Source organism: Papilio machaon, chromosome 19, assembly GCF_912999745.1.
Source record: "Papilio machaon chromosome 19, ilPapMach1.1, whole genome shotgun sequence".
NCBI lineage: Eukaryota > Metazoa > Arthropoda > Insecta > Lepidoptera > Papilionidae > Papilio > Papilio machaon.
In genome coordinates, this window is record NC_060004.1 from 537,327 (window position 1) to 552,719 (window position 15,393).

Sequence of the window (15,393 nt, forward strand, 5' to 3'; positions counted from 1 at the left end):
CATGAAATTCGAGTGACGTAATTTATGAATAATTTGTACATAAGTAAATTTAAACATAAAAGAAAATTGTTAATAAATAAATATTTTTTCGGTTAAATGTAAAAATTAATGTTGCTATCATACTATTTTTTAAAATATATTTAAGCAACCAGTTTTCAGATAAGTTCTTCAAACGATGAAAGTTTATTTTCAAAGTACAGTGTTCTTTTGGTAACCGTAATATGGTAGATTTATTTTGCAAAAAAAATTTGTTAAAAATTTTTTTTGCATATTTTTAAATAGTTTCTTTAATGGATATTTAAATTATATATGACATTTAATTGACTCAAATAATTGCGATATCAAATTTAACCAAAACTGTGTGCATAAAAAAAGAGAATCCGTCATTTCTTTAAAATAAATTATTTTCCATTTTTTTTTTCAGAGATATAACTGTTTTTGTATTAAAGTTGTAGTTAATTTTTAAGTGATACTTTTTCTTTCAAAATTATTTTATTGTTAACACACTCAGTGCCGATAATTCCGGTACATCATAACAATTGCAGTAACGTACGTGTTATGTCAAAGTATATTTTGTACCTTATGTGGTTATCAATAAGGTCTATTCTGTGTCGCTGTGCATTTTCCTCTTCCGTTTGCCTTTCGGATGAGCTTTGTACATATGCTTTCTTAAATCTTTCGCTTTCAAATATCTGAAATGGAATGGAAATAGATGTATATGGATAAAAGTCTTACTAATATTATAAACTAGCTTTATACCCGCGACTCCGTCCGCGCGGAATGAAAAATAGAAAACGGGGTAAAAATTATCCTATGTCCGTTTCCTGGTTCTAAGCTACCTGCCCACCAATTTTCAGTCAAATCGATTCAGCCGTTCTTGAGTTATAAATAGTGTAACTAACACGACTTTCTTTTATATATAAGATTTGATGTTTCCGAGCAAAATGTGAGAAACAAAGTGTAAAATACCTGCAAGGGCACTGGTTGCAGGGGAACTTGAAGCTGTCCGGATCACCATGGACACGTTGCTCGTGTCTTTCGCGGATCTCCGCTGACACGAATGACCTGTGACAAGTCGGACACTCGAACGGCTTCGCTGAATTGTGAGACTGTACAACAAATTGACATCATTAATAGCATATTCAAACTTAAATTGAAAAAAAAACTTAGAAATTGACAACAACTCAATACAAGATGGAAATAGCCGGTAAGGAAAAATTAAATCTAAAAATAGAAATTTTCCAGTTGGCCCAATAAACAGATGGCGCTAGCTAACTACAATCGATCAAATACAGGACATTGTAACATTTGACATGAAAAAATCGCTCATTGCATAGAAAAGTTTTAATCCCGCTCACCACTTTCAAATGTCTCTTAAGACTGGAGTTGGTGCCGAAGCTGGTGTTGCAAATTTCACAGAGGAATGGTCGTTCGTTTCTGTGTGTGCGCTCGTGAACCTGAATAATAAATTACAATCTCACTAATCTATATATATAAAAGAAAGTCGTGTTAGTTACACTATTTATAACTCAAGATCAGTCGAACTGATTTAGCTGAAAATTGATGGGGAGGTAGCTTAGAACTAGGAGACGGACATAGGAACTTTTTATCTTGTGGGCATTTTTTTTTATTCCGCGCGGACGAAGTCGCGGGTAAAAGCGAGTATTATATATGTGAAAGTTTATATGGATGTATGGATGTTTGTTTGAAGGTATCTCCGGAACGGTTCTACAGATGTTAATGAAATTTGGCATAGATGTAGAACATAGTCTGGAAGAATACATAGGCTACTTATTATGTTTTTTTTTAATTCCGCGCGGACGGAGTCGCGAGTGACAGTTAGCACAATGTACTAATTTAAACAATTAACAAATAACAAGATGGTTACCCATCTACTATTTAACACTTACCGTCAGTTTCTAAGATCAAAATCCCCATTCAAAACATATTCTTTATTTCTGCTTTTTTTTTAAAGATAATGGGTTTCAAAAATCCACGGTCAGTGCCACTAAGATTTTGGGTATCAATGTGAAATCAGTGAGATGGTGATACGGAATGTATTAAGAAGAGTATTAAGGATCGTTAAATAAATATATCAGAGAATAATCCTAATCTTTAGCCTGTTTATATTTAGCATTTGTATTTCTAGTTACCTGCAAACTGTAAGACTCAAAGAAACCCTTCCCGCAGTATGTACAGTGGAAGGTGGTACCTCTGAGTACACGCTCATGCGTTTTCATATGCATCTTCAGCAGCTTCACCGATCCAAACATCTTTGGACATTGTTCACAGCCGTGTGTTTTCTCCTGAAAAATATATTACAGGTAAATATTAGACAAATCCCATTCATATAAATAAGTTTCATTTATTTCACACTAGATGGCGTTGTTAATTTAATATTTTTTTCTTGGTTAAACCTATTTAATCTGTCACAATTAACCTGATTATGTTTCAAATGATCTACAATCAAATTTGGATATTGTCAGTTTGGCCCAGACTCAGAAATTTCTCGCTTATCAAAGTTTGACTTCAATTAAAATATTTATAAATTAACACTCACCAAATGAGTATCTCTATGCTTAGCCAGTGAGTGTGAATATTTGAATCGTTTAGGACAGTCACTACACTGATAACCAGAGTCCGTTGTGTGTGTGGTCAAGTGCGCCCGCAGTGCTATCCAACCTAACACTGTTTTACCACAGATTTTGCAGTCCCGAACTCTTGTTGGATGGTACCTGGATTATATAAAGAAAATATTATTTTTATATGGTAGTAAATGAATACGGTCAAACATGGATAAGGGAGAGTCATTCAACCTCCTTAAGCGAGAAACTTTGATTAGAGAGAAACCTCTAAAAAGAAATCATCGCATCATCAATCAAGTATCGCGGTCCTTTGAGCTCTCTCTTATCCATATTTGACTGTAAATAAATTACAAGTAAGTTAAATATGATAAAAATCACTTAAACAACGATTTTGACAAACTAAAACATATTTTGTATTGCAGTTCAATTTTAATGTGGACTTCCACTGTCAAAATACTAATACAAGATACATGTTTCTAATTGTTATTGAAAGAAATTGAGATACGACTGTAAAAGTGTTTTATCTGTGGAAATTCGTGGTTAAACTAAAATTACTTGTATTTTTTAATTATTTTTCTGTTCTACCTTTGTCTATGGTTTTTCAAGCTGCCTCTAGCACTGAAAACTTTATCACAGTCCTTGCACGAATATTTCTTTCCCGAAGCATTCATATCCGTGACTTCGTTCATGTTCATTCTTTGTATAACTCTAGCTTCTCTTCTTAAAGTTTTCTTCATTTCTTTCTCTCTTGCCATGTCCAACTTCTTAATTGTGCCAAGACCGAATGAATGCCATTTGTGGTGAATGAGAAATCTTTTTGGATGCTTGAAGAGTAGACTGCAACTCGGACATGTGTAATATTTCTCTACTTCTAATCCTACAAGAAAAAATTCGTTTTATTGACTGAAATCTAGATTAATGTAAGGGATATTGCCTATAGTAGTCCTAGTTAAGTTGATTCACTATCTGACTAATATTATAAATGCAAAAGTATGGATGTATCAGACAATGTTAGAAAGTATCTTCGTAACAGCTCAACAGATCTTGCTGAAATTTGACATAGAACATAGTCTGAAATAACACATAGGCTACTAACTAATGCTTTTTTTTAATACAGACTGATTTGGGGACGACAGCTAGAAATTTATAATATTACGGGATATAAATATAACTGGTCAATAGAAATTCTATGCTTAGTAAAATTATCTTTGAGGGCAGAGTTTTTTAAAATAAGTCTAAGGCTTAGTTATTCAAAAATTAATTTCATGGCGATTGATAAAAATAATAAATAATATTAATAAAAAAAAAAATTATAATAGATATAATCTTTGTACCATTTTTTATAACTTCTGTTGCCTCATCAACACTCTTATCACTTGTAATTACATTGGTATTTTCCACATCTTCTTTTTGTAAGCCATTAACATCCTTAAGAAACGGATTGGATTCTGTATCTACCCATCTTGTTTCTTCCACTGTAACCTCAACTCTAGTATCTATGATCATATCTTGTTTCTCAACCGCATTAGAAGTAAGATCTTCAGGCTGTGGTTCACTCTCTGTATCTGATGTTTCTTCTTCAATTGTTGAGGTTTGAGATGTTGATAATATATCTTCTCTACATATCAATGAATTTGAAATGCTGTCATCATCTCTCATATCAATTGTATCTTTTTCTTGTCTGAAATCTGCTTTATCAACTTCTTTCATGGGTTTATCAACTTCTTTTTGGGTTTCAATTAAGTTATTCTGAGATGTTTTAAGGCTATCGTTATTTGAATGGGACTGAATAGGACTTGCGGGTTTAGGATTTGTAAATGTATCTTCTGTAATTTTTGTCTGAACTGTGTCATTCTTTCTTGTGCTATTTATAAGGATGTTCTCAATTAGTTTAACAGTTGTCTCCAAGCTTTTTCGTCTTGGATCCATTTCAGTTTTAGATTTTGTGCTTAAATCTAGATTACAGTCAGCGTACTGCCTAAATGTGCTCGGACTAGGACTGTAATGCTGGTAATGGTTATAATGGTTATTTTCCATGTTGATATGTTTATGGAATGCTTTAGTGTGCACCTGTGGAATGTGCAAAGACATTTTGTTGTGTAAATTATGCTCTTTGTACTCACTCATAGTGTCAGGTCGTTTCATTGAAGATGAAGAATAATTAAGTGTACCATTATCATTTTGCATGTTCAAACCCATAGGTAACATACCATTCTGCCAATTTGTGTCATGAACTGATGAAGGACTCTGTGGTAGATAGCTCGATTGGAAGCCAATTGGAGGATAACTTGGAAACGGGCTCATTGTCGGGTTCATATTTAAATGTGGATGCCCGTATGTTGTATAGTTCGGTACAGGGTAATGCGCATTAGGAGTTTCCGTTGACTGCTGACCGATTTTAGAAAGATTATTTATGTTATTGCTAATGTTCATTGTACCACTCATCGGGGTCATGTTTACTGGCGCGCCCATGTTGATCGGCACTTCGTTTGGTCCAAAGGGACCGCTGTTGTGCAACATTGTTGTAAAATGTACACAAACACTTTTTTAACGTTCAAACTGTACATTCCGCGGTAATATCAGTGTATAAACACTGTCTGAGTTAGCCATTTTGACATTCAAGGGCTATCTAATAGTGATATAAAAACTTATTTAACTATAGCTTTTGGAAACATAGACAATCCTGAATCCTGACAAAAGTCGAATATAGGGATCTATGGTTCTTCCTCTGCTGTCAATACTGACATATGTCTATGGTTTATCTTACATTGCATTTCATTTGCATTTTGCATTGCATTGATTGTTTTGACGTGCGCGGAAATAGATGTCTTAGTTGTATTGCAGTCTGTTAATTTAACGTATCTGTTTCTAGTATTAATTTGAAAAAAAACTATGGCTTTAGCCATTATCAGTTAATATTATCAGTAAACACATTTGAGTTAATATAAAAATGGCGTTGAGTGACGTCGCTGAAGAGTACTTTCGTACATTGAACCCACTAGCTGCAAAAATACATGAAGATATCACTGAAGCTAAAAATGCATATGAAAACATTTGGGATACTCTATCATATAAGGAAAAGGTGATTCATTTTTACCATTTAAATTTTTACCACAATGGTTGGCATTCTATATTAATTTTATTTAAATTTGTATCTATTTATAAATCAGTTACGTGTGAGCAATACTATTATGGTTAGTTAGATAAATATTTACATAAGTAGTATGTATCGTAAACGCTGTTGCGTCTACATAAGACATAGTACAATATTGCGGCCAAATTACTGTTACTTTAAATAAACAGGTTATTTTCAATTTTTTTTAATTTGATATTAACGATCAAATATACGTTATTTTTTTATCTTTTCAATATTTCTTTAAGTTTATTATAAGTCTCAATAAAGTTATCTGCTGTTCCATTTTAAAATGTTATATTTACATGATTAACATATAAAAATAATTGCTTTATTCTTTAAGGCTTCTTACTTTATTGTGTTAAAACGAAAGACACACCATAAACAATTCCATTTTTATTTTGCACAGGTATTTTATGAGTAGAAATGTACACTATGAAAACAGATACAAATTGTTTTTAAAATCTATATATATAAAAGAAAGTCGTGTTAGTTACACTATTTATAACTCAAGAACGGCTGAATTGATTTGACTGAAAATTGGTGGGCAGGTAGCTTAGAACTAGGAAACGGACATAGGATAGTTTTTACCCCGTTTTCTATTTTTTATTCCGCGCGGACGGAGTCGCGGGTAAAAGCTAGTATTTAATACTATTTACATTTCAAAATTCATTAAATACAAAAAATGTGTAATTTAAAAATCAATTTTCCATATTCCAGGCTGAAATTATAAATGAATCAATAATTAAACCGGATATAGCTCTAAAATATGCTCTACTTGATACATTAGAGTTTGATTTAGACAATCCGCCTAATAATAACGATGATCTGATGTCATTCTTTGGCAAAGAACATGCCATGAAGATTGTACAAGATGAAAATGGTTCGTACAGGGATGAACATTCTGCTCCATTCCTGTATCAGACTAAAAGTCAGTTAAATTTATGCATTTTAAACGAAAGCAGACAACCAAAGGAACCTAAATGTACCTCACCACCTCCGATACTCTCGGAATTAGCATTATCTCATTCAAAAGTAGTGAATGAGTTGAAGAATGCACTTAAATCACATGATGTATTGAAGAATACATTCAAAGATCCCAAAGATAGAGATGTTACCTCCCCAACGGGACTGTTTACAAAGTTTATAGGAAACTTTAAATGTAAAGATGAGGAAAGAGAATGCTTAATGACTGGACAGAATACTCATATTGTTGCATCTTCAGATAATTTCTTTAGAACCAATTTCAAAAGTCCGCAGAATGATAATAAATATGATAAGGATTATCGAAGCAGTGTTATTAAGTCAAATAGTGGTGAGTTTTATTCTTTTATTATAGTCTAATAGCTGTAACCCGATACTACGTACATGCGGAATTAAAAAAACTTAGTTATGAGCCTATGTGTTCTTCCACACTATGTTCTACATCTGTGCCTAAGTTCATCAAGATTTGTTGAGCCGTTATGGAGATACCTTCTAACAAACATCTATCCATCTAAACCTATATTTTTCATGGGTGAGATATTTTCTTCCTTAAAAGACAGAGTAAACCATGTTTCTTCTTATGTTTTTATCAGCTTAGATACATGGTTATATACATGTGTCTGCCTAACTAGCTGTCGCCTGTGACTCCGTCCGCGCAGAATAAAAAAGAACTTAATAAGTAGATTATGTGTTATTCCAGACTATGATCTATTATATACATATATGCCTATCTATTATATGTATATGCCAAATTTCATTGAGATCCGTTGAGTCGTTCTGTAGATACTTTCAAACTAACATTCTCATTTATAATATTAGTAAGATTATTTTTGTATATATCATTTGACAGTCATTTATGAAGCATCTGTTTCAAGTACATATATGTTATTAGCCACTATAAAAATCATAAGGACATATTTTATAATAGATTATAAATAACTATAAATGTTTAATTGTTTAATTATGCTTCAGTAAGTTACCTATTCAACTTGCGTTATGTTGATATGTCGGTTAAGTATGCATGTTCTGTCCACACAATCAATTGAATGCTTAGATTCATTACGCGAACTTCTCACTGTTATGCATACTTATAAATGTTACAACTTGTATTGTTCTTTGGAAAAGAATTTATCAATAGATCATAGTTTGTTATTGAATTGTTAATATTAATAGTAAAATTGTTTATTTAAATGCGCTTATCTACGGGAATTACTGGTATGATTGGCACACTCGAGGAATTAAGTAAAAACTTTTTTAAATACATTTTTGAACTCATTCGGCATCTATGTAATGAGCATACATAACTTAGGCTGGTTTTACGTAATGTTTTTTTTTATAAAAAAAAAAAATTATGCACTCGTTTCACAACCTTAAAATTATTTAGCATACTTGTAGACAAACATCGTTTTCAATGACTAGTATAGCGTGGCATCTTTGTACCGTACACAGATTAACATTTTTAACGTCTTCGTAATCATCTCATGATTCAATATTAGTTGTAATATGAGTGGGTCGTGTCAATAATTACTCATCAAAAATAACAGCTTTAATAAGTTAAAAATTAAGGTTTGGTTTACAATGATCAACAGAGTGAAACATATGTCTCTTGAGAACCAAAGTAAGACACGACGCTGAAAGCTTTTCTCAAAACGGTTAAAAAATCATCTAACAGTACTTTAAGTCGGCGTATTTTTGGTTAGGTCCGATTTTAGCATTTCCGGCGCTCACTTTTTTTGGTGTCGAGGGAAATGTGCCAAAGATAGGGTACCTTATGGAGCACCGCAAGCGCCCCTTTATAGATTACGGCAACCAATTATGCCCGGCGCCACATGCGGTGGCCCCATCTGGCTTTAACCTAACGCCGCTACTATTTTTGTTGGCTACTACGGTCTGTATATGTCGACGATAATTGTTATAAACATTTCAAATAAATATAGATTAATTAATTATATAATTGATTAATTAATTAAATATAATTAATAATTAATTTAATATTTAACACGTACATGTGCAATGTGTCAGATAACAATGACTATGAATGATAAGACATGTTTATTAGTGTGCTTTGTCTGAATCACTAATATAATTAAGAAGGTTGTTAGCTCGATGAGGAGGACGAAATCCTGGTGACCCACATAGAGTGAGATTAGTGATAGAGATGATGACCGATTTTGTTTCTTATTTACTAGACTACGTAAATATATATTAAGTAGTTAGGAATTTAATAGTTAAATGTTCTCTACTAAATTTTGATTCTCTCCATGATGAGGTTTTATGGAATACTAGCTTTTACCCACGACTCCGTCCGCGCGGAATAAAAAATAGAAAACGGGGTAAAAATTATCCTATGTCCGTTTCCTGGTTATAAGCTACCTGCCCACCAATTTTCAGTCAAATCGATTCAGCCGTTTTTGAGTTATAAATAGTGTAACTAACACGACTTTCTTTTATATATATAGATAGATAAACATCTATTCATATTATGTTTGGTGAAGGATTTTTGGGAACAAAAGAATGTTGCTTTAATTATGAGACTTTTTTTTAAAGTTTAATGTAGCATTTTATGCATATAGAGGTTTCTCGCTTATCCAGGTTCGAGTGCATTATAAATGTTTTAAACTTAACGACATATTAAGAGTGAAAAATTTAAAAGTTTTTTTTCTTATTTATGTAATATACAATCCATCGTATAAAGTAATTACGTAAGGTATTATATATTCGTAAAACGTTCGCTCGAAAGTATTAAATTTTGTTAATCAACTTTACAAATCCTACCAAAAGTAGCTTTATACTGTTTTCAACTCTCCGATGGCGCCACTGTCTTGTTACATTACAAAAACATTGTTAGCTCTATTTTTTTCAAAGGAAACGACAAGGATGGCAATAAGTTTTTATAAGCGTGTTTCGGGTAGAGTACACACGGATAATTGTAACAAGGATCACGTATATAACTTCAAACTTTCGTGGTTTTTACTAATATACTGTTCGTAAGAAACGGGATTCTTACCACGATTAGGCTGTTTGAGCTCCAACCCGTCAACCTCCAGTCAACCCGTGAACATGGCGCATGCAACTGTGCCGAAATATCGAGAGCTCAAACAGCCTAATCGTGGTAAGAATCCCGTTTCTTACGAACAATATAAGGATCACGTAGTTTGAATCAAGTAACGATGTGCGAAGAATAAATCTGAATTCATTAAAGTTAATAAAGTTAAGTAAGTCCAGTAACGTAACACGTAGGATAATACTATCTCTGTTTTTCCGATGCGAATGAATGAGATAGTAATATGTGAGTGCAGATCTCTAATGATAAACAAAACACGATAACCGACTGCATTAAAACTCTTTAGAATCGGAGAATTAAGTTACTGTATAAGAAAATATATAAAAAACTATCTCTCGTATATTTGGAAAAAACATAGTAAATGTAAATCTCCACTGTACTCTTTTCTCTATGTAGTTTCAGTACAATATGTACTATTCTTCCTCCATACATCTATATATATAAAAGAAAGTCGTGTTAGTTACACCATTTATAACTCAAGAACGGCTGAATCGATTTGACTGAAAATTGGTGGGCAGGTAGCTTAGACCCAGGAAACGGACATAGGATAATTTTTACCCCGTTTTCTATTTTTTATTCCGCGCAGACGAAGTCGCGGGTAAAAGCTAGTCTATTATACGACATTTAAATTACATGTTATATTTGTAACTTAATAAAATATATATAAAATTCTCGTGTCACAATGTTAGTTACCATACTCCTAAGAAACGGCTTGACCGATTTTTATGAAATTTTATATACATATTCAGTAGGTCTGAGAATCGGCTACTATCTAGTTTTCATACCCTCATTAAGATTTTTTTAACTGCGCGGACGGAGTCGCATGCAACAGCTATATAAGACTTTTACGTATAATTCATTAATAAACACACACACACACAACTCACGCCTGTAACCCAGAGGGATATCACGGACCTCCATTTGGCGTGGCCGAACGAACCTCCGCAATCCACTTTTTGCTATTTCGGGACACGGAAAGTGACGTGCCGCGTCGCTGTCTTTTTCTCCCGGGAATTCATACGTTTCTTTGAAGTTTCTTTTCCCTGATATGTGCGGGTTGCATCACGATGTTATCCTTAATCGTTAGAACGTCGGATAAATGTACATATATAAATCCAAAATCGAAAAACACATCGGGACATGGCTGGATTGGAACCCAGGGCCTGTAGATTACAAGTCAAGTGCTTAATCCCTGAGCCACCGATGCTCTTTCATTATTAAACTTACTGTTACCGCGAGTAACAACAGGTGCACTTACACATACGAATTGTACTTACCTGGCGGATCTTGAGCGACGTCACGGCGACGTCACGACCCCACCCCGGCGCCGGACCCGTGCCAGCAGACTGCATCTTACAGCCGCGACGGCAATACATGTTAACAATCAAAGTTATACTTACCTGTACCAAACATTTTGTTATAAATAAAAAAGTTATACTTACCTGTACCTAACATTTTACATTTACGTTTTAATACGTATGCCAAAGTAACGCTGTGTCCATACTAAATGATGTAATTTCTCAACTAAAGTACACACATCAAAAAAGTCTAAGCAACATATACTATTTCAAGTTATTAATCAATTATTTTATCATTTTTTTCCAAGTAGGTAATACTTATGTAAACTTTTTTGATCTATAGGACATACTGGCTGGTTGTGAAAAAAAATCGAGTATCATTTGTTTTTTTTTTCACAAATTCAAAAGCGAATGCATTTGTTCGAATTTTACAGCGTTTTCTTTGCTTATTAAAATTTAGTATTCGGTATCAATTTTAAGATTCAAACAATAATTAAAAAAAGTTTTGAACAAATTTGAATTTTGAGACATTTTTTACGTTATGGAGCGACGTCATTTGAACGCAGATGAAATGCAGAGAGCTGTAGGGATGTTGCAAGCGGGAAGAACTCAATCTCAGGTATCTCGGTATTTTGGTATCAACAGAAGCGTTATTTGCCGTCTTCATCAGCGTTAAACTAACACGGGAGATCCTGCTGAGCAGCACCCAGGTCGAGGAAGGTGTACAACACCACGGAAAGATCGATACATACAACTGACTGAAAGACACCAGCCGATGTTAACCGCGCGAGAGATAGGTTTGAGGCTACAAAATTCAAGTAGTGTTGTTGTTAGCTGCCAAACTGTGTGAAATCGATTGCATGAGTATGGCCTACGAGCACGACGGCCAATTAGGTGCCCACCGATACGTCACGGGAATCGCGCTCGTCGAAATGAATGGTTTAGGCAACACATTATATGGACCCGGAAACAATGGGATAAAATTTTATTTTGCGATGAGTCTCGATTTGGGTTCTAGCCTGATACTAGAAGGGTAAGAGTGTACCGTTGTCCTGGAAATACTGAAAGACTGAGGTGGCTCCAGGAAGTGCATCCATACAACGACTTAACAGTTATGGTATGGGCGGGTATTATGAAGAACATACGAACAGAGCTCGTTTTTGTAAATGGTAACATGAACGCTGTAAATTACGTTGAGGATGTTCTAAGACCTTATGTCCATCCATTCGCACAAGCGCTTGGCTTCGATTTCACCTTGATGCATGACAATGCGCGTTCGCATACAGCTTTGCACACACGGGAGTACTTGGCAAGGGAAAACTTCCTGGTATTGCCTTGGCCTGCACAATCGCCAGACCTCAACCCCATCGAGCATGCACGGGACATGCTCCAGAGATGTGTTTTAAATGACTTGGATGGAGTGACAACAACCCAACAACTGATGGACTTACTAAAATTTCATTGGGAGCAATTACCGTAGGATCACATTAACAGTCTCATCGATTCTATGAATAATCGGTGCCAGCAAGTTCTCCATAACAGAGGAGACCACAATTTGTCTTAATTTATGCAATTTTTGTACAACCATTTAATTTTACTTTAAGTTTAGTTGATTAGGCACCTTACTTTGTACTACGTACAAACATTCCTTACTCGTAATTATTGGTTATTAATATTATTAAAAAGTAAATTAAAAAAATAATTGTTGTTTAATATTAAAAATGAATTAATAAATAATAAAAGTACGAAAATACTAAGGATTTAATGCGAAAACACATTGTAAAATTGAAATTTATATGTGTTGCTTAGACTTTTTTGATGTGTATATATACAAGTGCAAATTCAATTCAATTTGTATTCGAGTGTATTACAGTGGAAATCCACACTTTTGTGAAGAGATTGAGAGAGATGGCAACATGTCCTTTCTTTTACAACTGTATATATATAAAAGAAAGTTGTGTTAGTTACACTATTTATAACTCAAGAACGGCTGAATCGATTTGACTGAAAATTGTTGGGCAGGTTAGCTTAGAACCAGGAAACGGACATAGGATAATTTTTTACTCCGCGCGGACGGAGTCGCGGGTAAAAGCTAGTTATGCAATAAACTCTTCGGAGTAGATATTTAGACCCTTTTCCACTGAGCAACTAGTTACATTCCATGTTGTCTGACAGTCGCAGTGGAAAGGGACCTTAATACGATCCATTACAATATGATATTTTCATATGAAAGCGACCTTGCCAGGCGAGTCTTCTAGTATTTAAATTGGTACGTGTAAAATTTCAGACTTATCGGAGGAGAATCGTGGTCTGCTCTCATCTAGTCAGGCGTCTTCAGGGACCGATTTCCAGTCGACTGAGACCCTCACGGAAGGCACCAGTCTGCCGAAGACAGGTTACGATTTCTTGGATAACTGGTAATTCTTCTAGAAGCTACAGGTTTTCTTGATGCGACAGTAAATCTTCTTGATGTTACAATGAAACTAGGCCCTTAATTCTGCTGTCTTTCTGTAATTCTTAGTTAAATCTCAACATGTCGTACACCAATATAGTACTGTCCTTTTATTTAACGATGTTTTTCTGTTAAATGAGAGGGCATAGCAGTTCCACCATCAAGCTAAAGCCATTAAATACTTTTTCTGCAGATTACAAGACACTATTGGTTCCAGTTTTGTTGAATTTAAGGGTTTTGTGTTGATAGTTCTATCTGGTATAGAAAACAGATAATGTTTTCGTACGAAACATCACATGTGAATGTTAGGATAAGACGTTACGATTTTCATACTTTATTGACCATTGGTCATATACTATAAGTTTTGTCTCTCCAATGTAAGCGTACATATCGACGCTGGAAAGCATAAACGCTGTAACCCTTGAAATCGCGAATATGTTTTTCGCATGTTAATAATTTCAACCATTATCAAATGATAATGATTTTATTATAGGTTAGCACAAACTACACAACATTGCTAAATACCGCATGCTTGTAGACGTATCAGCTCACGAGTTATCATTTTTTGGCTCTCCTGTAAAGTTCATACTTTCGGGGTTACAGCGTTTACGCTTTCCAGCGTCGATATATGTTTTTTTAAGGACATAATATATAGTCAAATTCAAGGGTTATTTATAACACACGTGTCTAAACAATTTTACCTTTATAAGGCTGTAATCAACTCAACACTGGCTGTATTACGCCAAATAATATTGTTAGACACTGTTTAGTTAAACACGTATTTTAACCCTTTGACCGCCGCTGATATTGACTTCAACGTGTCACAATAACCCTTTTGGTATAAATACTTCATTATTTATTGGTTTGTCAAAAATCTCGGGCGCTACAGTCACGGTATAAAATGGTTGACGTATGTTTAAGCTAAAATTTATTTGAAACACTAAGTTTTTTTTAATACATGCATGAAATTTTCCTAAATAAATCCATAGACTATAAATTATATTATCAGCCAGTGACATGTATATATATATAATTTGACATTTCCATTGAATTAAAAAAAAAGTCTGTTCAAAATACAGTCCACCCTAGATAAGCAAGAGTTCAAAGGTTTCTCTTAGAGTTTCTCTCTTATGGAGGGCGTCTATCGGGACTGGACAAAATTCTCCCTTATCCAGGTTCGACTGTAACTTGTAACACCTAAAATCAATCCTATACTCATGACATTAATTTTATTTTTTCTATTAAATTGACTTTTTAAATAATTGATAATGTTTTATTAATAGTTATAAGATAGGATTGAAAATTTAATAAGATACCTTATGTGTCCTATGTATAAGGGTCAAAGTAACAGATTGATTTTACTTTTTTTATGTTAAAAGCTACCTCTTTGTTTAATTAATAACATGCACTAAACAAAATACATATTTACATGTGTAAATGTTATTTTTTGCTGAAGTAAAAGGGTTGCCATTTTCCTATATGGTTGAAACTTTAAGAGCCTCTCTTGAAAAGATGTCAATTTGCACATTGGCCCTTATTCGTAGGAGCTATCTATATTAAGATAAAGCTTTAACAACGTAGTACTCCATTATTTACGAATATATACTCTTAGTTCTTAATTTTTAATATTATGTATACTTCAGTATTATTAATGTGATTGTAATTTTGTATATACTCAAATATATTGCTATTTTCTTTTGAGAAAAATATGGTTAATTACTTTAATATAAGTATTTATGTGGAATTTTATGTATGTACGAGAATATTTAGTCGATTTGAACGTTTTAGTGATGTTGATAAAGTTATCGATAAATTACACTGATCAGCAAAAATTATCTCTAGAGAAATTACTTCATAAATATAAAGATTTTATTACC

At 33.7% G+C, this 15,393-nt stretch overlaps 2 protein-coding genes across 2 annotated transcripts; one reads left to right on the plus strand and one right to left on the minus strand.

Annotated features, from left to right (window-relative positions):
* Positions 1–576: 576 nt before the first annotated feature.
* On the minus strand, positions 577–5,251 carry LOC106715701 (zinc finger protein 184). The gene is made up of 7 exons (XM_045682579.1): positions 3,920–5,251; positions 3,171–3,462; positions 2,561–2,735; positions 2,154–2,306; positions 1,359–1,457; positions 970–1,109; positions 577–692 (listed from the first exon to the last, which is right to left on the minus strand). The coding sequence occupies exons 1-7, from the start codon at positions 5,103–5,105 to the stop codon at positions 602–604; spliced, it is 2,136 nt and encodes a 711-aa protein (XP_045538535.1). The 5' UTR covers positions 5,106–5,251; the 3' UTR covers positions 577–601.
* Positions 5,252–5,370: 119 nt separating this feature from the next.
* Positions 5,371–13,931, plus strand: LOC106715709 (uncharacterized protein C1orf198). Its single transcript, XM_045682497.1, has 3 exons — positions 5,371–5,667; positions 6,439–7,033; positions 13,352–13,931. Exons 1-3 carry the CDS (start codon positions 5,536–5,538, stop codon positions 13,483–13,485), a joined length of 861 nt encoding a protein of 286 aa, XP_045538453.1. The 5' UTR covers positions 5,371–5,535; the 3' UTR covers positions 13,486–13,931.
* The last annotated feature ends 1,462 nt before the right edge of the window (positions 13,932–15,393 follow it).